At 36.7% G+C, this 25,104-nt stretch overlaps 1 protein-coding gene and 1 pseudogene across 4 annotated transcripts in view; one reads left to right on the forward strand and one right to left on the reverse strand.

Moving 5' to 3' along the window:
- Positions 1 to 19,951, forward strand: part of LOC101702225 (uncharacterized) — a 40,270-nt gene extending 20,319 nt beyond the window's left edge. For all 4 annotated transcript variants that reach the window (XM_087186006.1, XM_087186005.1, XM_087186007.1 and 1 more), the window contains 3 exons: positions 14,890 to 15,016; positions 15,211 to 15,271; positions 16,709 to 19,951. In XM_087186006.1, coding sequence (XP_087042132.1) covers positions 14,890 to 15,016; positions 15,211 to 15,271; positions 16,709 to 19,253 — 2,733 coding nt within the window. In that variant the 3' untranslated portion in view covers positions 19,254 to 19,951. The remainder of the gene's footprint in view (positions 1 to 14,889; positions 15,017 to 15,210; positions 15,272 to 16,708) is intronic.
- LOC106008794 (vomeronasal type-2 receptor 116-like) overlaps positions 1 to 25,104 on the reverse strand; it is a 195,361-nt pseudogene that overhangs the window by 70,636 nt on the left and 99,621 nt on the right.

The raw sequence follows: 25,104 nt of genomic DNA on the forward strand, positions 1-25,104 counted from the left end.
TCCTTAGGGACAAGGACAAGAAGGCCTTCCCCCATCAAACTCACCTAGAAGTTTTCAGGCTGTTGTAAAATAGGAGCACATTGGCCTCTGTGTTTCTACCTTTTCTTCCATCCATCTGTCCTCTTTCCTTTCCACTGTCCTTCCTACCATACTCAATATTTTCTTTCTTTTTTTTGTTACTCCTTTTCCTCTTTTTCTGTCCCTTCCCTTTTCTGTTTTTTCCCTCCTTTTATTCCTCCTTGCTTCCATTTATTGCTCTCATACCTCTTCTTTTTTCGTTTTCCTCTCACAATTATCTCCTTTTTTTTCTGGTTTTCTCCCTTCATTTATTATTAGTTGCATTGTAAAAAGATCTCCAAATTCTTTGAACATTTATTGTCAACTAGGAATTATCTTTTGTGCCAGTTTTACTAAAATATAATTTACTTAACATTTGATGCATTCACTTAAAATTTTTTTTTTTTTTTTTTTTTTTGGTACCGGGGATCGAACTGGGGTCCTTGTGCTTGTGCAGCAGGCAGTGAAACCACTGAGCTAAATCCCCAGCCCTCATTCACTTAAAATTATACACAGTCAACACCCTAGAATATTTTCTTTTAGTTTCTAAAGAAAGCTTGTCTCCTTATTTCTCCTAGTTTCCCAAGCCTTATATACTGCTAATGTATTTTATAAATTTTCATATTCTGGGTATTTTAGATAATTCAGAACTCTTTGTTTCTGCCTTTTTTCATGACATTTCTAAGATTAATTCATATTGTACCATTTATCAGAAAATTATTTTTATGAATGAATAATATTATAAAAAGCTTGCACTTTTGGTTATTCATCAGTTAATGGACATTTCAGTTGTTTCTGCCTTTTGGTTTGATGGATACTAAGTTGTAAATGTTAAAGTGCATCCCAGCCTGCTAAATGTGCCAAATTAATGTCTCATGTCACCAAAGAATGGAGCCAAGGATGGGGAAGGCAAGTTAGGAAGAATTTTATTAAAGAGATGAGTTCCTGACAGCAGGAGGGGCCGTGAAAGTGGGTTGCTGCTGAGGTGCTGTGTCTAGGGTTTTTTTTAAATACAGTAAAGTCATGTTGCAGGTTACTTCTGGTCAACCTATAGAGTTATGAGTACAATTCTTTTTTTTTTTTGGTACTGGGGATCGAACTCAGAACCTCACGCTTACGAGGCGGGCAGCGGCACCACAGAACTAAATCCCTGGCCCCTAATTTCTTAACTAATATTGATCTAATAGAAAAGCAAGGCACATAGCAATGATACATACAGAGGCATCATTAACTTTAGTTTATCTGTAACTGTTAGCATAAAGAAGAGCAAAAGCGTTCCTGGAAGAGGTAGCAGTGAGGGTCAGAGTGTTCTGGTCATCCATATTATTCAGGCTTATTGGTTACAGTACAGCTTGGAACTGTTGTTTATTTCTTGTGAGGCTTGAGGGGCTTAGCCAAGGTGTCTTCATCTTGGGGCATGGTTTCTTTTACCTCACCTCTCAATCATAGACCTAGTTCACATCCTCTTGGTACTGACTATCTCAGGCTGGGTCTCTTTTTAACTGCCTGTCAATCTGTCAGCAAGAAGGCCATTACCAGATGTAAATTTTCTTCCTTTGCCCAAAACTGTGAGTCAAAGTAAACCTCTTTCTTCATTATTTCCCAAGCATGAAATATTTTGTTTAGAAACAGAAATGAGTTGAGGAAGTACCTGTATATTTGATAATTGAAAAAAATTGTGAGACTTTATCATGCTACATGACTGCCCATCTTGTATTTTCAATAACTGAGTTTTCTTCACATCCTCACCAACAGTTGTTTCTGTGGGACTTTCTCACTATGGTCTACTTAGTGGACTTTTACACTGGTATAACAAAACACTTGCCTCATGACTAGTGCTAAGCACGGATTTAATAGCCTCAAAGTATTTCATACTAAGTATTGAAGTATTTCATCCTATGGAAGATTGGAATTTTTATTCTATTTTTAAAATGAAGAAACAGGCATAAGATGTTACAATGGTTAACTGCATTTTATTTTTTTAATTAGAAGGAAAGTAAAGTGTACAACAATGTGACATTAAAATTGCATTTGTTCTTATCCGATTTTTCATATCCATTAGTGTTTGTTTTATGTAATTGGTTGTGCAAGTATTTGCTGCATATATACTTATGATTGTTATCTCTTCCTGTTGCATTGTTCCCTTAACCAAATACTTAGTGACCTTTATCTCATCTAATCAGTCTTGGCTTAAAATCCACTTTGACTGTGATTAGACTAGCTATTCCTGCTTTTCTCTATGTTCCTGCTGCTTTGAGTATTGTTTTCCATCCTTTACCTTTCAGTCTAAGAATTTCTTTTTGAGTTAAATGTATTTATTGTTTGCAGCATGTTGTTGGATCATATTTCTTAACCCATTCTGCCAGTCTGTTTCTTTTGATTGGTGAATTGAGACTATTCACAATGATGGATAAAACTGATAGGTATTGACTTATTGTTGCCAGTATATTATTTTCCTGTTGTTGGTTCACTTTCTTTCCCTTCTATTAAGTTGCTCTTGCTGGTGGATTTAATCTGTTAGGATTTTTGGAATTGTTATCTTCATTGTCTTTTACTAGGATATCCTAGAGAGCTTTTGGAGTGCTGTTTTTTGGTCCTGATTAGCTATTTCAGGCTCTAACACCCCTAATTTGGCCACTGACCCTCTCCGTTGCCTACATGAAAGTTCTTGGGTGAGGTCATTTAGCCTTCCTTTGTCCTGCCAAGGTGCTATTTCTGAAATTTATGATGGGCCTTATATACAAGGCCAGGTCAACAATTAGTGCAATGATCTAACAGGCTGGGTCAGCTTAGTGTCCTGAGAGGAAGCCTAAAGCTGAGAAGGATTTTCTTTAGAGTCTGTCTTTTGGGATCCACTCAAGCAGGTGGTGTATTGCTTTTCTTCTCCCTCTGCCTCATTGAGCAGAAAATGTAGCAGCCTTGCATCGGGGACTTTGTGGTCTGGTATACTGGCCAGAAATAGAATCTTCTTTTGTCAAGACACTTAAGTCAGAACCTCCCAGTCCATTGCTGAGACTCCAAAGCTGGCTCAGCCTGACTTGTGTGAGCTCTGCTAACTGGTTGCAGGGACCTAAGAGACCCTCAATTCTCAAAAAGGTGATTGTGCAGAGCCAGATGACAAGGGTGGGATTTGTGGTGGAGGCATAAATTCTGGTGGAAAGTGGACTGACTGAACCAGGTTTGGCAGAATCTGGGCCTTTCTGCATCAGTTGAGAATTCTTTGTTCCCACATGTAGACTGTAAATGGTACACACCTCTGGGTGGAGCTGAGACTCTGCCATGACCTAAGTAAGCATCCTGCCTATATCAGTGAGGTGACATTAGTGTGGCCAGAGCCCTGCCTTTCCCAGCTCATTGTCCCCAGCCCCACTTTTTACCATCCTGTTCAGTGAGCAGGAGGCTTGATGTGAGGCTCTTGACTACTGCATGAGATTTCTATGCGGGTAAGACTGGGCTGTTTTGTGTCCTGTTTTTTTCTCCCTGACGTACTCCTGGTTATGGTTTATATCTAAGTTGTCCCCCAGAGGTCTCTTAAGTGTTAAAGTTGGTTGGTTTGCGTGGGCACTGTCCTCATCAGTGGATTCATTCATTGATGAGTTCAGTGTGTGAATGTGTTAGGAAGTGGGGTCCTGTTGGAGATGGGTCACTAGGGTCATGGCCTGGAAGAGTGCATTCTTGTCTGCTGCTCCTCCCACCTCTATCCTTTCTTCCTGCTGTGCTTTGAGTACCTTTTCCTCCACCTTGACACTTACTCAGTTTCAACATTGGAACCAGCAGAACATGAACTAAAACTGTGAGCCAACATAAAACCCTCTTCATTTAAGTTGTTAATATTAAAGCACCTAATTTTGCTAAATTTGTTAAAAGTAGGAATACAGGATCTCAAATGGAGACAATTGTATCCTCCACTCTGGGCTTCATTGGGATAACATTAAATTCCAAAATTTCCAAACACTTCCCCTCAATTCCAAAGTCATTATAGAGTGCTGACAAATGACATAAAAATTGTGAAAGAAATGCTTCGCATTGCCTGTGATGAATCTCAGTGTTAGAACACTGGCCACACTGCTTAAACACCTGTGTGATATCCAGAGCAGTGCAATAAACAAATGAACTAATAAATCAATAAGCTCATTTATAATGCCAAAAATCAGATTGGAAGTTACCAATTTAAATAAAGGAAGATGAAAGTAATGTTGGAAAGGGCAACTTCCAGAAGGGGCTGCCTGTTAAATCCACACTTTCAGTCTTCTTGATCGTCACATGTACATAAATTGTAGGTATGAATGAAAAGAGAGAAAAGCACCATCACTCACATAGTGAATATTTCCTGCAATTTTTAGAAGACTGTGTAATATGTATTTACTTGATAAAATATTATACAACCTGAAATAATTCTTCTTGAGATATGATGTTGTTGATCTTAACTGTTCCATTTTGGATTTTTCTGCTTTCTTTACCTATCAGTTATGGAGGGAGGTTTTTTGATCTCTTCAGCATAGTTGTAAATCAGTGATTTTTTCCTTTCACGTTATCTTCTTGCCTCATGTAGTTTGATGCTATGTTTAGTGAAATATGTATTAAGGACTGTAAGTTCCTTTTAGCAAACTGCCTTCTACATTTTTATTTAATCATTGTAATCTTTAATTTGAGGTACAAATTCAATCATGTCAAATTAATATAGCTTCATCAGGTTTTATTGGATCAATACTAGACTAGTGTGTTCTCTATAGCTTTCAATATACAGTGGACCCTCAAGTTATGACTGGCCTGACACAGGAACAACTTGGGTTATGACCAGAATTTTAATTTTAACTAACAACCAAAATCCTGAGTTATAACCAAAATACCAGCTGCTTGTGCTTCTAGATGGTCTCATATACAGATTTAACCCTTAAAGAGTTCTGGAAGGAAAATTACAACGCCCTTTCCTGTTAGTTGAGAAATCCTGGCCCAATGTCTCTCTAAGGACACTGAGATCTGCCTGTATACAGGAGAGAGACTTTGAAGGTTGTGTAGAGGAGCCTGAGCCTTCAATTGACCAACTTGAGTTACAACCAGCCCACTATAATCTATCCTCATCATTGTCCATATAATAACCACTCCTCTCCAGGTGGGCATAGCATTTACACCATTACTCAGGCATCTAGACATGGATCAGCTCTGATATCTGTTCCCACTTTGTCAGATGTTCTGACCTGTTCTGATGGCCAGTATAGAGTTTGACTACCGTTTCCTGAGTATCTAGAGGTCTCAGCTTTGCAACTGTGCTGCCTTATTTATTGCCGCTCAATTCGTGAATTATGTCTTATTTTTTCATGTATGAAGGCAGATAAACAGATATAAGTTAATATATACTTTCCAGTTAGTAATTGTGTCAGTTACTTTTCTACCCAGCACTCAAAGGTGAAGAGGAAGGGGTTTATTTGGCTTATAGTTCCTAGAGGTTTCAGTCCATAATCTGCTGGCTATAACTTGCTATGTAGCCCAGGCTGGCCTTGGGATGGCAAACAAGCCTTGCAGAGGAAAAACAACATGGCACAAACAAGGCAACAAAGGTAGTAAGAGAGTTTTACAGCATCTTTCTGCCCCTTTTATCTTATTCAGGCTACTGGGATTAGGGTGGTGCCAAACTAATCATTCACATGTAGTGGTTTAGTAATCACATGCCCTTAACCCCAGCATCACACATTCCAGTTCAACTACCTCTGAAAAGGAAAGCCTCACCTTATCTGCATGAGGCTTTGGGGAGACATCTAAACACAAACCATAAAAGTAAATTACTTTTTAAATATTTTATAACAAATTTTATTCTAAAATATTTTGATGAGATTTAACAATACTAACAATGTAAATCTCCTGGGAATGTTCATAAAGTTTCATAATTGGGACTTGAGCAGTGCATGAGAGTATCCAGGTGATATCCTACCTGACTCAGCCCTTTCTTGCTTTATAGATGACCACTCTACTACTTTGGCTAATTTTCCTGCATTTACCCTGTGTAATTTCCATGAACACTATTCTCTTAATTTCCTTGTTAGAGTTATCAATAAATTAGTATTAGAGAAATTAACATTTTGGGGTTTTGTGGGTTTTTTTGGTTTCACTAGTTATTGTTCACAAGTGCTGATATGTGAATCACAGGCAAAGTGCTTTCTCCATTCCATTGGTCATATGGTTCAGGAGTTTCAAATTTACTTTTTATTGGCATGCAAAGAATCACACCTATCTCCAGGAACAATAGCACAATGTATTCTCTTAACACTGGAATGAATTTACTGCTTTATAGATTTTGGTAAACTCCAAGGTAAAGAGAATAAAGGGTATATCAATTAAGCCTCCATTCTTGCATAAGTCTACGTAACTAATTGTGTTCCTCCACATTTCTGTTTCCTTTGGCAATTTTCTCAAACATCTTGAACCTTGTTTTATATTTGATGTTTTCTCTTGAGGTAATAACATCTTGAGATGTATAACACTAGCTCTATTGTGCATCGGTATTCTTTATATTATTAATTTTATCGGTACATTTTAGGTATACAATATAATGACATTCATCATTAGGAATTTGCACCTTTACATAATCTTCTCTGGATTCTTATTTTTTGCCCCATTCCACTGCCCTCCTTTTTTTTTTTCTTTTCCTTAAGTTCTTTCATTGATACATTTGAGGTATACAATTCGTTTACATTTATCATTGGGTGTTTGTACCTGTACGTGATGTATCTTTGTTCTTATTTTTTCCCCATTACCTGTGTGCCCTTCACCCCCTCCACCCTTCCCTATTTACATAGATTTCATTTCCATTTTTTTTTCTTTTCTCATAATTTTTCCTTTCCCTCTTTTCCTTTCCCCTTCCCCTCCCTTCACCACTTCATCTTTGGGCCTTTTTTCCTATTTCAAATTATCAATTATTCATTTTAATCATTTTAATCCTTATTTACACTTTCAGTTTCTCCCACTAGAGAAACTTTGGTATTTACACATGTGTGTCCTATTTATTTCACTTAAGAATATGGCCTCAGTATGCATCCATTTAGCTATAAATGACTAGTTTTTTGTGCTTTATGGCTGAGTAGTACTCCATTTTATTAAAAAACCACATCTTCTTTATCCAGTTTCCAGTTGAAGGGCACTTGGGCTGCTTCCAAGCTTTAGCTATTACAAACTGTGCCGCTATGAACATGGGTGCACAAATATCACTGTGGTATTATTCTTTTAATTCTTTTGGGAAGACACCCAGCAAGGGAATAGCTGGATCACTTGGGACCTGTAGTCCTAGTTCTTTGAGGTATCTCCATACTGATTTCCACAGTGGTTGCACCAGTCAACACTCCCACCAGCAATGGAGAAGGGTTCCTTTCTCCCCACACCCCCGCCAGCATTTGTTATTGGTTGATTTCTTGATAGCAGCCATTCTTTCTGGGGTGAGGTGGAATCTCAATGTTGTTTTCATCTTCATCTCTCGAATGATGAGTGATGTTGAACATTTTTTCATATACTTGTTTGCTGCTTTTACTGCTTTGAGAAATGTCTGTTCATATCAGATGCCCATTTTTGAATTAGGTCTTTGAATTTGGGGGGATCTGATTTTTTCAATTCTTTATATATTCTAGATAGTAGTCCTTTGTCTGAGATACAACTGCTAAAAATTTTTCCCATATTGTAGGTTGTTAGCTCTGTTGGTGGTTTCTTTTGCAGTGCAGAATCTTTTTAATACGATGAGATCCCAGTTGTTGACTCTTTGTGCTAGTTCCCATGCTACTGAAGTTTTGTTCATGAAGTCTTTTCCTATGCCAATGTCTTCAAGAGTTCTACCTAACTTATCTTCCAGCAAGTTTAGTGTTTCTGTTTTAATATGTAGATCTTTAATCCACTTCAATCTTAGTTTAGTGCATGGTGATAGGTATGGGGCTAGTTTTAATCTTTGGCAGGTTGAAATCCAGTTTTTCCGACACCATTTAGTAAATAGGCTATCTTTCCCCCAATGAGGGTGGTTGGCTCCTTTGTCAAAGATGAGGTGGCTGAGTATGTTTGGAGTTGTTTCTGCATCTTCTAATCTATTCCACTGATCCTCAGGTCTGTTCTTTTGCCAGTACCATGCTGTTTTTATCACAGTAGCTTTGTAGTATAGTTTCAGGTTGGGGATTGTGATACTCCCAGCCATGTCTCTGTTGCTTAGAATTGCTTTAGCTATTCTGGGCCTCTTATGGTTCCAAATGAATATTTGGATTGTTTTCTCTAGTTCTGTGAAGTATATTGTTAGAATTTCAATCAGCATTGCATTGAATCTATATAGCAGTTTTGGAAGTATGGCCATTACCACTATATTGGTTCTTCCTACCCAGGAGCAAGGAATGTCTTTCCATTTTCTTGTATCTTCTTTGATCTCTTTTTTCAGAGTGCTGTAGTGTTCATTGTAGAGCTCTTTTGCTTCCTTTGTGACGTTGATTCCTATATATTTCATTTTTTTGGGGGGTGCTATTGTAAAAAGAATTGTTTCCCTAATTTCTCTCTCAGTGAATCTGTTATTTGTGTACAAGAATGCTATTGTTTTTTGAGTGTTTACCTTGTATCCAGCTACTCTACTGAATCTGTCAATTAAGTCTAGAAGTCTTTTGGCAGAGTTTTTTGGGTCTTCTGTGTAAAGTACCATATCATCAGAAAATAATGACAGTTTCAATTCTTCCTTTCCTATCTTTATTCCTTTTATTTCTTTGTCTTTTCTAATTGCTGTGGCTAATGTTTCCAGAACTATATGGAATAGGAGTGGTGATAGTGGGCATCCTTGTCTTGTTCCTGATTTTAGCGTGAAAGTTTTCAGTTTTTGACCATTAAGTATGAAGTTGGCTGTTGGTTTTTTATAGGTAGCCTTAATCAGTTTGACTTAAAGACATTCTGTTCCAATATTCTGTAGCATTTTTATCATGAATGGGTGTTGGATTTTGTCAAATGCCTTTTCTGCATCTGTTGAGATGATCATATGGTTTTTGTCCTTGGCTCTGTTAATATAGTGTATTACATTTATTGATTTACAAATGTTGAACCATCCTTGCATCCCTAGGATAAATCCAACTTGGTCAGGGTGTATGATCTTCTTGATGACCCTCTGTATTCTGTTTGCCAGTATCTTGTTGAAGAGTTTTGCATCTGTGTTCATTAGGGAGATTGGCCTGTAGTTCTCTCTTTTTTTTTTTTAATTTATTTTTTTATTTTTTATTTTTTTGTTACCGGGGATCGAACTCGGATCCTTCCACTTGCAAGGCAGGCGGCGGAACCACTGAGCTAAATGGAACCACTGAGCTAAATCCCCAGCCCAAATGAGAGGTCATGGAAATGCTTGAGTGAAAAAGCACCTTGGGCTGATGCACATTTCTTTTTTTTTTTCTTTTCTTTTTCTTTTTTTGGTACCGGGGATTGAACTCAGGTCCTTGTGCTTGCAAGGCAGGTGGCAGAATCACTGAGCTAAATCCCCGGCCCTGTAGTTCTCTTTTTAGGTTGGGTCTTTCCCTAGTTTTGGAATCAAAGTAACACTTGCTTCCAGGAATGAATTTGGAAGCCTTGCTTCCCTTTCAGTTTCCTTGATGAATTTAAAGAGTAATGGCAATAGTTCTTCTTTAAATGTCTTGTAGAATTCAGCAGTGAAGCCATCAGGACCTGGGCTTTTCTTTGTTGGTAAATTTTTTATTACATTTTCAATTTCACTCATTGTAATTGAGGTGTTTAAAATTTCTGTATGTTCTTCATTTAACTTTGGTAATTCATATGTATCTAGGAATCTGTCCATTTCTTCTGTGTTTTCCATCTTATTAGAATACAGGTTCTTGATGTAGGTATTGATGATCCTCTGGATTTCTGTTGGATCTGTTGTGACTTCACCTTTTTCATTCTTAATTGCATGTATTTGCATGTATTTTTCTTTCCTTTTTTAGATAAGGTTGGCTAAAGGTTTATCGATTTTATTTATTCTTTCAAAAAACCAACTCTTTGATTCATTGATTTTTTGCATTGTTCTCTTAGTCTCCATTGCATTGATTTCTGCTCTGATCTTTATAATTTCCTCTTTTGTACAAGCTTTTGATTTGTTATGCTCTTCTTTTTCTAGGAGGTTGAGGTTCTGCATTATGTTATTTATCTGAGTTCTTTCTGTTTTCCTAATATGGGCATTCACTGCTATGAATTTCCCGCATAGAACTGCTTTCATTGTGTCCCATAGATTCCTGTATGTTGTACTGGCATTTTCATTTACTTGTACAGACTTTTTAATTTCTTCTTTCATTTCTTCTGTGACCCATTGGTTGTTCAAGAGGGTGTTATTCAATTTCCATGTGTTTCTGGGAGTTTTGTGGTTTCCTATGTTATTAATCTCCAATTTTATTGCACTATGGTCTGATAATATTCAGGGGGTAACTTCAATTCATTTACATTTACTTAGACATGTCCTATGAGCTAGCATGTGGTCTATTCTGGAGAATGACCCATGTGCAGCCGAAAACAATGTATATTCCAATTTTGTGGGGTGGAACACTCTGTAAACATCTATTAAGTCCATTTGTTCAGTAACTTGGTTCAGTTCTAGAATTTCCTTGCTAGCTTTTTGTCTAGATGATCTGTCTATTTGTGATAGAGGGGTATTGAGGTCCCCCACTACAATTGTGTTAGTGTTTATTTCCTTTTTCATGTCCATTAATATTTGTTTTGTATATTTGGGGGCATTCATATTTGGTGCATATATATTTAGGATTGTCATCTCTTCCTCTTGGATTGTTCCCTTCACAAGGATGTAGTGACTATCTTTTGTCTCTCTTAGTTTTGGTTTGAAATCTACTTTGCAAAGAAGATTGCTACCCCTGCTTTTTTCTGGGTTCCTGTGGTGTGGAGAACTGTTTTCCATCCTTTTACTTTCAGTCTATGAATTTCTTTTTGAGTTAGGTGTGTTTCTTGTATACAGGATATTATTGGATTTTGCTTCTTAATCCATTCTGCTAGTCTATTTCTTTTGATTGGTGAATTGAGCCCATTAACATTGATGGTTATAATTGATAGATATTGATTCATCCTTGTCATGATGTTTTACTTTTGTTGGCTCTTTTATTTCTTATTTTTCCCCCTTTCCCTTTAGTGTCTTACCTTGTCTGGTATCTTCCCTCTGTTGGGCCTCATGGAGTTGTGACCTTCATTGTTTTTTTCTCGGATATTGTTTAGAATTGCTTGTAGTGCTGGTTTGGTGTTCATGAAATTTCTCAGGTGTTCTTTGTCGTGAAAGTATCTAATTTCCCCATCAATTTTGAAAGATAATTTTGCAGGATATAACAGTGTAGTTTGGAAGTTATTTTCTTTTAGGGCTTGAAATACTTCACTCCAGGCTCTCCTTGACTTGAGGGCTTGTGTTCAGAAGTTTGCTGTGATTATGATGGGCTTTCCTTTGTCGGTGATTTGTTTCTTTTCTCTTACTGCTTGTAGGATTTTGTTCTTCTCTTGGGTTTCTGGGATCTTGACTATTATATGTCTAGATGTCGATTTTTTTTATCATGGCTAGTTGTAGTCCTATATGGCTCACTTGTCTGTGTGTCCAGTTCTCTACATCTGTCTGGGAAGTTTTCCACTACTACTTCTATGAACAGTTTTTTTATGTCAGTTGTGCTTTCTCCTGTTATTTCATGGACTCTTATCAGTCTTATGTTATTCTTCTTTGCATCATCTAGCAGCTATTGGATTGATTTCTTGTAGTCCCTTACTATTTTTAAGAAATCTCTGTTTTCATGGTCTTTAACTGCGATCCTGTCTTCTATATCTGATATTCTATCTTCAGATTACCTTAATCTGGTGTGGATACTTGCAATGGAGTTTTTAATCTCCTGAATATCTGTTTGAATCTGTTTCATGGATTCCATTTCTTTCTTATGTTGGGCGATCATGGTTTCCATTTCTTTCTTATGCTGGGTATTCATGGCTTCCAGCATGTTTCTGAGCTCATCTATTTTTTTATCTGTTTCTGTTCTAGATCCTCTAATCATGTCTTTCACTCTGCTCATGATCTCTATAGATATCTGGGAGATTATTTCTGCTTTAAATTTGTCTAGATCCTCATTCATCTGTTTTGTTACTTCTTGTGCTATCAGTTCAGGATGTCCAGGTGATTGGTTATCAGACTTTTCCACCTCATTTCCCCCGGGGTTTACCCTTGGTGGGGTGGAAGTCTGAGTTTGTCCTTTGCTTAAATATCTTCTCAGTTTTGTTTTTGGTCCTGTCCTTGGTTTAACTCCTGGGTTGATACTTTGAAATTGCTTATTGTAAGTATCTTTGTTGCTTGTAATTAAAACCCTTATGGAATGATTGCTTCTCAGAGTTGTCTTCCAGATATAGCTGGCCTTTAAGTTTTGAGTCTCTAATGACTCTGAGGCTATCTCATTTTCATTATACTAGGAAGAATCACTGACTAGATCAATAACAACACCTTAGCCCAGTGATACAATCAGCAAAACTTTGCATCAAGTACATCTTAGAAAATGACATTTTGTGGTAGTTATAATCTATCACCTTTAACTGTGTGCATTAAATCAAGATCGAGGACCAACCCAACATATGTTTATAGTGAATAAACTCTTCAATATAGCAGCTTTACCCTTCGGGATGGGGAGTTAGAAGGAGTTGGGGAGGGAGTGACAGATAGGTAGAAGGATAGGGGAAGGTTAGCAGTGAGGCCAGAGGATACAGGCGAGAAGGAAAAAGAGAATAATAGAAAAATAAAGAACTCCAAAAGACAGCCAGAACAGAGACAAAAAGAGAGTTGAACAATATGGGACAGCAAGAGAGTGAGTGTAAGAGAGAGAAAGAAAAGAGAAAAGAAAGGGGAAAAAGCAGAGAAAAACAAAAATTTGCAAAGAGTAGGAAAAAGATTAAAGAGGAGAAAAAGAAAAGAGAAACCAATAATACTAATTTTGGAAATAAAAAATAAAAATGAAGATGAAGAGTCCTCTGTTGTCACAGTAGACAATGTGGGTAGCAGTGTGCAGATATAAGTCAATGAGTCTCAGCAAGCCAGTCGCAGACCTGTGAGATTTGGGCAGATTTCTGGCTGCAAGTCCCAAGTTGAGCTCCCTGTCCTCCTGTAGGGTTGAACTCTGTAGGGTTGTACTGCAGGTTCCAGCTGCCCTTTCCCTGAAGATAGTCCCGGTTCTGATGGGAATTGATGATCGCTCGAACTTACCCAGTACAGTGGTCTGGTGGTCCAGTACCCTCTGTGTCTTTGTAGTGTGGAACCAGATGTCAGTACAGCCAAGAGGCCAGAGAAGCGGTGTGGGGGTGGGGGATTCAGTGCATTGCTGCCAGGGTGTGGGCTGGATTGGCATGTTCTGTGCAGCCGGGGACCCTGCTACACCCCTGCCCTCCTTTTAAAAACCCCCCCGCCCCACCCTATTTACAAAGACTTTGTTTCCATATTTTTCATTTTGTCATATTAATTCCATTCTCTTCCTTCCTTTCCCCTACCCCTCCAACTTTCCCTTCCCCTTTGCCCCTTTTCTTACTATTTCACATTATCTATTTTACCTTTTAGTCCTTATTTACGCTTTCACTTTCTCACACCAGAGAAACTATTCGGTATTTATACATAATCAGACTTCTTGTACATGTGGAGCCATTGACAACTGTCTTTTTCCTAAGATCCATTTGCCATTTTCTCTACTAATAGTACAGGGTCATGAAAGATGGAATTTGAATGTCTTTCAGATATATTATGCAAGGCCTCACCTTTCTTACAAGGTATTGAATGCTGTTAGATTTTTATTGTACTGTGTGGCGTTCACTTTTTAACAAATTAAAGGTGTGATTTTTATAAGTAACATGATTTTTTTGAAATTTTCCTTTTCTGTGGGTTGTTTGAAGCAGTGTCTCACTGTGTAATTCAGACTGGCCTTGAACTTACTATGTAGCCCAGGCTGGCCTTGAACTCATGGCAGTCGGTCTGTATCTGCTTCTCAAGTGCTGGGATTGCAAGCATACACCACCACACCTGGCTGGAGTTTTTCTTTTATTCATAGTGCCCAATAACTTTTTAATATATTGGTTTTCAATTCATGTAGGTGTGTTAATCATATTCATTCCATCATTACTCTCACTTATACTCCTCTAGAATTTCTTTTTTTTTTTGGTACCAGGGATTGAACTCAGGACCTTGCGCAGCAGGCACCAGAACCACTGAACTAAATCCCCGGCCCTCCTCTAGAATTTCTTAGATCTGAATGACCATTTGATGTCACTGAGCTATAAGATAGTATGCCATTCTTTTCCTATTTTAATTGTCTTGTCTTGCACCAATAAAGCAATTTTCCACTAGGATTTTTAATTATAATTCATAAATCTTATGTAATCTTAAGTATTTTTCTCTGAAACTAGATTCAAGTTTCAAAATGCTGCCTAAGTGCATCAGAAAAAGAAGGACTCTACTCTGTAAATAATAAAATTTGAAGAGATATTATCTATCATCTATCAAAATCATTCATTAGATATTCATCTGTCCCAGTGTTTTCTGGATTGTGATCTTGCAGCCTCCTTCTGTGAACTCTGTTTAGAGTCTGAGGACAAATACAATGGGGGTAACCCAGCAGGAGAACCACAACCCTATCCTAGTGTTCCATTAACAATGAGTTGCAATCTAGCATCAGAATTGCTCTGTGAAAAAATGTGCATACACATAGGGAGTAAGAGTTTGATGACCAAGACATGGAGTTGTTTGAAGAATTCAGCCTCATTTCAGCATTTTATGAGAGGGGTTGATCTGTTTCAGGCTTTTTCAACTTTCCTTCAGGAAATATATGTATTATGATTTAGGAAGCAGTGACCTTTGCGGATGTGGCTGTGAACTTCACCAAGGAAGAATGGGCTTTATTGAATCCATCCCAAAAGAAGCTCTGCAGAGATGTGATGTGGGAAACATTTATGAACATGGCTGTTATAAGTAAGGATGATATCATTTTCTCATTTATATAATCCGAGAACATTGCCTCTTGCTCATTGGTGCAATTTAATCAGAATGTAAAAACTTTTTAAACATCTCAGACCTGGTTGGATTATACCATGAATCTAACTGGAATCTATTAATTTTTATGTAATTATATGCTGACCCCTTATATTTGTATGTCTACATTTCAGGAAGAACCTGGGATAGCCAGCAAATTGGAGAGGAGTACAAAAATTGTTGGAGAAATCTAAGGTAATTTGCACTCACAAGTAAAATACCTCAAGAGTCAGAGTGTGAGCAGAAATAGTAAAACCAAGGAAAATGTAAAAATAATGTAATGTTGAAATGTATTTAATCCTACATTCCCTAAAAATGTATACAGTTTGTGTTGTCTGACAGTCAAATACAGAAATTTTCCAATATAGGAAACTGATGTACAGATTTTATGCAACAAGTGACACTGTCTGATATATCACTACACAAAAATGTTCTCCCATAATGAACCTCAAGAAAATGTAATAAATTGCATCTAGGCCTTGGGTATAGATATATGTGAAAAGAATAAATTTTGTGTTTTGACAGGGACCCATCTTAAGGATATCTAATTTTGTATACATGTGAATATGAGACATTCAGTATCTGGAAAATTGCTAACCTGGAAGCTGTACTCAAAATGCAAATGAATGGTAGTGTTCTGATAATGGGTGTTTTCAAGGCATCCTCCAGAGAATTGAGTTCATTTATGTTTTATAAAGAAGAAGGCACCTTCCTACATTGGTGGGAATGTAAAGTACAACCACTATGAAAAACAATATGCAGATGTCTCAAAAAGTGAAAATGTAAATTCCTTTTAATCCAGGTATACTTTTTGGGTTTATAGTCCCCAAAGAGTTCAAATCATTATAGTGAAACATGCATACCCATGCTCAAAGCAGCTCCATTCACAATGGCTAAGCTGTGGAAACAGCCTAGATGTCTATCATTTGATGCATGGATAAAAAACGTTTTGGGTAAGCTCAGTATGGAGGTGCCTTCTTGTAATCCCAGCACTCTGAGAAGCTGAGTCAGCAGAATAACAAGTTGAAGTTCAGCATGAGCAAATTAATGATCAATGAGAAACTGTATCAAAATAAGATTAAATAAGCTAGAGATGTAATGCAATGCTAACTTCCTGGGTTTAATCCCCACTGAGATAGAAAAACAAACAAATGAAAATGTGCTCTATTTATTGAGCCATAAAGAAAAATGATGTTATTTCCCCCCCAAAAAGGATGTATCTCCATGCAATAATAATCAGTAAAATAAATTAAAGAAAGTAAAATATCAAGTGGTTTTTCTTCAGTAAAAAATCAAAAATATAAATTACAAAGTAAAATATAGGACAGTATTAGAAAACACGTAGTCAGTCTCTTTGGAAATAGGGAAGAGAATGAGGATAAGGAGAGAAGGGATGAGTGATGAGGGAATGATGTCAAAAATGATAAACACGTGATATACATCTGGACCAGTTCCCCAAAATGAAAGCAAACATGTATTGCAAACGTATGTCAACTTTAAAATTCCCAAATGAATGCCACTATTTTCATATCTGTTTTTAAGACATACTCCAGGGCATTCAGTCAATGTAAATTATTACTAAGGAAACACTTTTTATTTTGATTGGTATTTCTGTTAATTTTTTCTTTACAGAAATGAAGAGGTAGAGAAATGCTATGAATATAAAGTTTTGAATCAATCTAAAGAAATGTTCCTCTTGACTCCATATGTTAATGTGAACATGAAAAAAGCTGGTTTAAAACCAGCTGAAAGTGTTGCTTATAGAAAGCCCCTGATTGATAATATATCACTAAATGCACCCATAAGATCTCAAACTAAACTGAAGCCAGATGAATATTCAGGATTTAAAGAGAAGCACTATAAATGTAATGAAGATGGAAGAACCAGCAGTGGTTTCCAGTCCTTTAAGAAGCATGCAAAGATAAAGGCTGGAGAGAAACCCTGTGAATACAAGCAGTGTGGGAAAGCTGACTGTGATCCCAGAGAAAGAACTCACCCTAGAGAGAAGACCTTTGTGTGTAAGCAAAGTGTGAAAGCCCCCGGCACACTCAATGATGTTCAAATCCATCACAATGCAGGAAATCCATATGTATGCCAACAAACTGGGGAATCTTTTATTTCTTCCTGTTATATTGAAATACAAGAAAGAAGACATGCTGGAGAGAATCCCTGTATATCTAAGGAATGTGGAAAAGCCAAATTAGCTCCTAGTAATTCCTTTCACAAACATAGAAGTACTCACATTGGGAAGAAACTCTACAAATGTAAACAGTGTGGGAAAGCTTTCAGGAGTCATAGTAACTGTCACAGACATGAAAAAACTCATACTGGAGAGAAATCCTATGTATGTAAGCAATGTGGGAAAGCTTTCAGCACACACTGGTACTGTCAAATACATGAGAGAAGTCACACTGGGAATACACCCTATATATGTAATCACTGTGGGAAAGCATTTACTACACACAGGAATTGTCAAGTACATGAGAGAAGCCATACTGGTGAAAAACCGTATGTATGTAAGCAATGTGGGAAAGCATTCAGTATGCAGAAGTATTATCAAATACATAAAAGAAGACACACTGGAGAGAAACCCTATGTGTGTGAGCAATGTGGAAAAAAGTTTTATTCTAACATTTCACTTTATAGACATAAAAAAATTCACACTCGGGAGAAATCCTATGTATGTAATCAATGTGGAGAAGCATTCAGTACATACAGGCATTGTCAAATACATGAAAGAACTCACAATGGGGAGAAACTCTATATATGTAAGCATTGTGGGAAAGCTTTCAGCAGTCACTGTCACTGTCAACGACATGAAAGAATTCACACTGGGGAGAAGCCCTATGTATGTAAGCATTGTGGGAAAGCATTTAATATACAAAATAATTGTCAAATACATGAAAGAACTCACACTGGAGAGAAACCCTATGCATGTAAGCATTGTGGGAAAGCTTTCAACACACACAGTCAGTGTAAAATACATGAACGAACTCACACTGGGGAGAAACCCTATGTATGTAAGCATTGTGGGAAAGCATTCAGTACATGTAGTTCTCATAAAACACATGAAAGAACTCACACTGGGGAGAAACCCTATGTATGTAAGCAATGTGGGAAATCTTTCAGCAGACAGAGTTACTGCCAAATACATGAACGAACTCACACTGGGGAGAAACCCTACATATGTAAACAGTGTGGGAAAGCATTCAGAGCACAAAGATACTGTCAACTACATGAACGAACTCACAGTGAGGAGAAACCCTATGTATGTAAACAATGTGGGAAAGCATTCAGTACCTGTAGTTCTCAAAAGACACATGAAAGAACTCACACAGAGGAGAAACCCTATATATGTCCACAGTGTGGGAAAAATTTCAGAACACGCAGTGATTGCCAAATACATGAAAGAACTCATAGCAGAGGGAAAGTCCATGTATGTAAGCTATGTGGGAAAGCTTTCAGTACACTCAAGTATTGTCAAATACATGAAAGAAATCACACTGGGGAGAAACCCTATGAATGTCAGCAATGTGGGAAAGCTTTCAGGACAGAGAGTTATTGTCAGATACATGAAACAACTCACACTGGGGAGAAGCCCTACATATGTAAGCAATGTGGAAAAGCATTTAGTACACACAAGTGTTGCCAAAGGCATGAAAGAAGTCACACTGTAGAGAAACCCTATATATGTGAGCAGTGTGGGAAAGCATTCAGTACACGTAGTCAATATGAAATACATAAAAGAATTCACACTGGGGAAAAACCCTATGTATGCAACCATTGTGGGAAAGCTTTCAGTACACACAGGTATTGTCAAAGACATGAAAGAACTCACACTGGAGAGAAACCCTATGTATGTAAGCACTGTGCGAAAGCTTTCAGTACACAAAGTCATTGTAAAATACATGAAAGAATTCACACTGGGGAGAAACCCTATGTGTGTAAGCAATGTGGGAAAGCATTCAGTACATGCAGTTCTTATAAAATACATGAAAGAACTCACACTGGGGAGAAACCCTATGTATGTAAGCAATGTGGGAAAGCATTCAGTACATGCAGTTCTCATAAAACTCATGAAAGAACTCACACTGGGGAGAAACCCTATGTATGTAAGCAATGTGGAAAAGCATTCAGTAGACACAGTTATTGTCAAATACATGAAAAGTCACACTGAAGAAACTAGGCATTGTGGGAAGCATTCAGTACATGGAAATATTGACAAAAGTATGAAAGATGTCTCACTTTGGAAGAACTATGTATATAAGCCTATTTTGATCATTTCTGATGTAGCAGAGACCTGTAGAAATGACTTATATGAAAAGCTTGATGTTACTTTTTCTTAATAAATTTTCCAGAAAATGCACACCCAGATGGAAATATCCTAAAGTATAAACACTTTTTCAATAAATCTTTTAATTATGTATCTGTGGTATTCAACATGAAAATATACATTTATTTGACATTTTTCTGTAAGCAGTTTTCTTTGAGTCAAATACATAGGGTTTTAATTAAGCAAGGTGAAATATATTTGTCACATATAAGTACAGTTAGTATTCATGTAGTTTGCTTTTTGTTTTGATTTGTTTTTATAATTTAGAGGTCTAGGCCACTAAAACATAAATTTTGGTCTTTGTCAGGATTTTTTCTCTAGCTTTATTTTAAATTCTTGGTGTATATACTCCATCTTCTGTGTAACAATAGATATTTTTAATGGAATGCTATATTTTATATTAAGATATATATATATTTGCAGACTTGTGTACATGTGCTTTTGACAAAGTCCAGTTTTCACACAACATGTAGATTAGCAAATGTTTTTCATATGATGACTAGATCTCTGCATCTATCCCAATATAACTGTTACAAAAAGTACACATTTTTTCCTATTTTTCTTTCATAATGGAGCCAACATTGTCATTTACATAAAATTTTGTTTTTAATATCAAAATTTTACCTTTCACCCTTACCTTTCCGTGACTTTTGATAGTAATTTTCCTACCACATGTACCAAAAAGTAAACCATACTGCAGTGAGTTCCCAATTCCACAGACCAGCAAAGACCATAACTTTTCTCCAGTAGGCTATGAATTATAATCTGTCCAAAAGGCATAAGTGGTATGATTTATCAGTGCAACAGTTTCAGAGGAATTTTTTCAACGTTGGAATTGTTTTGAAGAGAATGATTGCTTTTGAATGTAGTGAGGGAGATGCCCTTATTCTTATTTGATAAATATTTTTATGTAAGAAGCTAAAATAATGGCATGAAGGAAAACCTAACTCATAAGTATCAGTTCAGCAAAAAGAAGAAATTTATGATTCAGACTGTTCTGTTTTACCAATCTAAAGATAAATTTATACAGTGCCCTTTTCCATTATCCATAAAGTCCACTGTCTGATGTTTGAAGCATGTGAGAAGTACCTTCAAACACATAGACTTGCCCAGGTGAGCATGAGGCAAATTTGATCTCCTTGATGTGTCTTTTGCCTTTCTTTTAAACATTGAAATATTTGTGAAATGATTTGTACAGTGTTCTTCATGAATATTGAAGCTGCTCAATTTCTCATGGGCTTATATTGTTGTCAACCTATGGTAACCCAAGAACATAATGCAGCAATGCATTAAATACCCATAGTGGACTTAACATTGTAGCTTGCTCTAGCCTTAAATATATGTTGGTGCCTAAATTACCATTTAGGTAGTATTATCTAACATCTCTTTATATCTGAAATATCTTATGTAATTTGTGGAATATAATAACATGGCAGAGTGGGATGCCATTTTTACACTCTAGAACAAGTGATTGCCCTGCTCACTTCTGCTTTTACCATCACTAGGAAGATGTATTGTATATATTGCTATTTCTAATACAGCCAGTGTTGAAATGTTAAAAATTCAGGGCATTTTAAGTGAGGCACGTTTACTTTCCTGTTATTTTACCACGAAAAAAAGTCTTGCTGGTCCTGGTGATGCACGCCTGTTAGCCCACCCAGTTAGGAGGCAGAGGTGGGAAGAAAATAATTGAGGCCAGTCTGTGCAACTCAGTCCTGTCTCCCAATAAATATGAAAGTTCAGGAGAAGTACTTCTAGGTTTACTCCCCAGTATCAAAATTACTTTAATGCAAAACATTCCACATTACTATTTGTTGTTTTCTCAATTAATATGTCAGAGTTCAAGCCAGATGTGATCATGATTCCTTTAGTCCCAGCATCAGAAGTGGCTGAGAGGTCTGCCTGGCTTTGCAGCCACCATGAGCAATTTAGCTAGATGCCTTAGTGAATTACATAATAGTTTTCTTTATATCTGCATTATAAGTTTAAGGAAAGAAATAAATTCAGGCTTAGAACATAAACTAGGATGGGATAGAGAAAACATCACTATTGTGTCGAGATTTTGTTGCTCAGGAAATACTCTTTTCATGTAATATTTGTACCCATATTCCTACATCATGGACTAAAATATAAACAATGAAGCATGAATAAGCTGGACATTACATGTTCTGAATATAAAGATGTGAAAAAAGATAGGTTTCTCAGTGCAATTATGGGTTTTTTGGGTAGAAATTAAGGTGGGATGACACAGTGAACAAGTGGGATTATATATCAAATTTAAAAGCATTGCACAAACATGGAAATAAACCAGTGAAGAAATAACCTACAGAATGGGAAAAAATTGCCAGCTACTTCTCAGAATAGTATCTAGAAGATGTTTTTTTTAAAAAAACTTAAAAATTAGGCACCCAAAAATAAAAGGCCTAATTGAAAAAATGGGCAAATGAGGTGAGTACACACTCATTAGATGAACTACAGATTGCCAATAAATACCTGAAAAAGTGTTCAGAACCTTTGGCAATTAGAGAAATGCAAACTGAAAGAGCATCTTACTCCAGAAAAAAACAACTCATCAAGAATTTTTTTAAAAACTGACAAAAAAGTAGAACACCTACAAGGATGCAAGTAGGGAAAAGAACCATTCAACATTTTTCTAGAAATTTAAACAAGCTCAACTACTGGAAGTCAGATTATTCAAAAGACTAAAATAGTTATTCCATTCAATGCAGTCCTTCCTTTTCTGGGTATGTATCTTTCCATAAGTGTTTGAAGACATCCTTTCTTTTCTTTTTTTTTGAGACAGGGTTTTGCTATGCAGTCCAGTCTGGTTTTGAATTCACTATGCAGCCTAGGATGGCTTGGAACTCATGTGATCCTTCTGCCTCAGCCTCCTAAGTGCAGGGATTACAGATGTGTGCCACCACACTCAGATAAAACATCCTATTTCAGTAACATGCATATTCATGAATCCTGACATGCCTATCAACAGAGGAATGGATAATGAAAACGTACATATAAGCAATTGATTAATACTTGGGGATGAGTAAATTTAAATCATTTGTAGAAAAATGCCTCCACAGTATATCATAATACTGAAGTAAATCAGGCATAAAATGTGATACATGACTATTACAATATGAGAAATCCCAAGTATAAATAAAGAGCAAAATAAGTTTTAGATAATGGGAAAGTAGTTACTTTACAGACAAGAAAAGGAGCTAGTGAGGGATTAGGGAATGGAAAGTAAAGGGCTCAAGATGCACATGTAACAACTCTCCACCATAAATGAATTCATTATGACTCAAACATACTAAAAGATAAAAATAAATACAACTTTAATTTAGAAAAAGGAAGTAAGCTGGTTAACATATGGAAGGACTTCCAGTTATCAGATGAATTTTAGGGCCATACAGAAAAGTGAAATTGTGTAGAAGCTATGGATGTGTTATGTATTTTCTCTATGAAGATTAAGCATCTGATTAGTGAGCATGTCATCCTTGATTCCTTTCTGCATATATAATACCCACTCAACCCTGCTGGAGCAACTGCTTGGTTATCTATTGATGAAGGGCAGTGCAAATCGTGTGTTGAAATCCTCACCTACAACATTATTGAATTTGGATTTGAGACCTTGATGTAAATAGATTTCTGCCTTTTCCAATATTTAGATGCTTTTGTAGCATTCATACCTCCTAAGGAGAGAAGAAAAAGGAGGAGTTGTCCCTTTTTTCACCCTAGGAAAACACTGTGAGAAGACACTCATTATCTGCAAGGCAAGAAGTTAACCTTCACCAGAGGCCAAAGTGGCCAAAACCCATATCTTACACTGTATCTGAGGACAGATATATCTGAGAGAAATAAAGTATGTTCTTTCTGCCACTCAAATTATGACATTTTGTTTTATCATCCTAAGATTTCTAACTCCTTCAGCTGCTTTTTTGCAAATTAATGATAAAATATATAGGATAATTGTTGCTTGACCTACCTAAAATTATATCAAATTTTTCTCTTTTCTCCACAACTATCTTTACACATGTTGTAGTTTCTAACATAAATACTATTCTGATTTGCCAAGAGTCCAGACAGAAATTTCTCTATGGAGATTAAGCATCTGATTAGTGAGGATGTCATCATTGCACTCAAATCTATAGTGAGATAATGATGAATGTTTTTAACTACTCATAGTAGTAGAGAAAACACTAATCATGTAGAAAGTGACAAGCCAGTAACACCAAGCTGCAATAAGATACAGTGCACATAAGGGACAAAATGTAAAGATACCAGAACTCAATGATACCAAGAGCTACAAATTTTAAATCACATGCACTATAGCTAGTAAAAGACAGCAGGATGTCCATAATCTGAGGACACAAAGGTGGTTGGCAGGAGAATAAATAGCCTACTTTCTCTTTCCTCTTAACTGTAGCTTTCCTGCTGTTACCTCCCACTAGCTGAAGCAAGCAAAATCCAGGGTGTGTGGCAGTGTCAGTGGTGTGGAACTAAGAAGTCAGCATGTTAGGGGACAGTGGGAGGAGACTGTGACTCTACCAGGTAAGACGTTTTCACTAGCACTTGGCTGGTTTCTTATAAGAAACTCTGATCAGGTACCATAACTTTGAAAAATTATTTTGTGCATTTCTCAGTGTGAAGGAATGTTACTTTCTTCACTGGCTTCCTATGACCTCTTGTCATTAAGCTTTTAATACTGCAGTTGATGAAATGTAATGTACCCTTATCTCATATCAGAGAGGGAGAATTATGATGTTTCCACTTGAGATATATTGGACGTAAAATAGTGGAAAAGTGATTATGTGCAGTGCAGCATAGTATGCAACCTTGTTATCTCAGTCACTTAGGACACTGAGGCAAAAAGATGGCAAAGTTGCAACTAACCTGAGAATTTAAGGAAGTCCCTTATGAAAATAAAAATAAAATAAAATGCTCTGAAAATATATCTCCACCTTAGGACCCTTGTCTAATATACACAGGCCCTGATCACAATCTCCAGTATTTCAAATTGAAGTAAACTCACACACATTCTTCAGAAAACATACTTTGTTTTTAAAATAGTATCCTTTTTGCTCACAAGTGACTTGTGTTACAGTACTTACTTTTGCTGTTGGGCAGCAGTAGTGAGCCCTGCTCTGTCGACCACCAAATACCAAGGATAAACAACAAGTACTCTTCAATGTACTCTCTTTAATAAATTATATGTGATATTTTGAATTTTGTTATGAGATAGACTCTAAGTTACATTTTTTTCCTGATTACTGATCAATATAACCATAAGCATGTTGATGTAACAAGGGCTTACCTATAATGCTCATTAGAGGAAAATATATATATATATATATGTTGGTTTTTTGAGACAGGGTCTTGCTATGTAGTTGAGGCTGGCTTTGAACTCACTATGTAGCCTAGGGTGGCCAACTCATGGCAATCCTCCTGCCTCAGCCTCCCAAGTGCTGGGATAATAGGTGTGCACCACCATGATAGGCAGAATGAGTATATTAAATGCATATTCAACATATTTTATTTCAACTTTCTGGATTAATAAAATATTTCCACTTTACCTCAAGGAACATCTCTAACCACTTCATCATTAGTGAATTTAGGAGGCACATAGCACCGACCTCATTATATTTTCTCCTAGATTCGATGTTTTGTTAGTGTACTGCAGTGAAACATGTATACA

Source organism: Heterocephalus glaber, unplaced genomic scaffold (genome assembly GCF_053883595.1).
Source record: "Heterocephalus glaber isolate CG9 unplaced genomic scaffold, H.glaber_assembly_v1.0 deba00001504, whole genome shotgun sequence".
In the NCBI taxonomy this organism is placed as follows: domain Eukaryota; kingdom Metazoa; phylum Chordata; class Mammalia; order Rodentia; family Bathyergidae; genus Heterocephalus; species Heterocephalus glaber.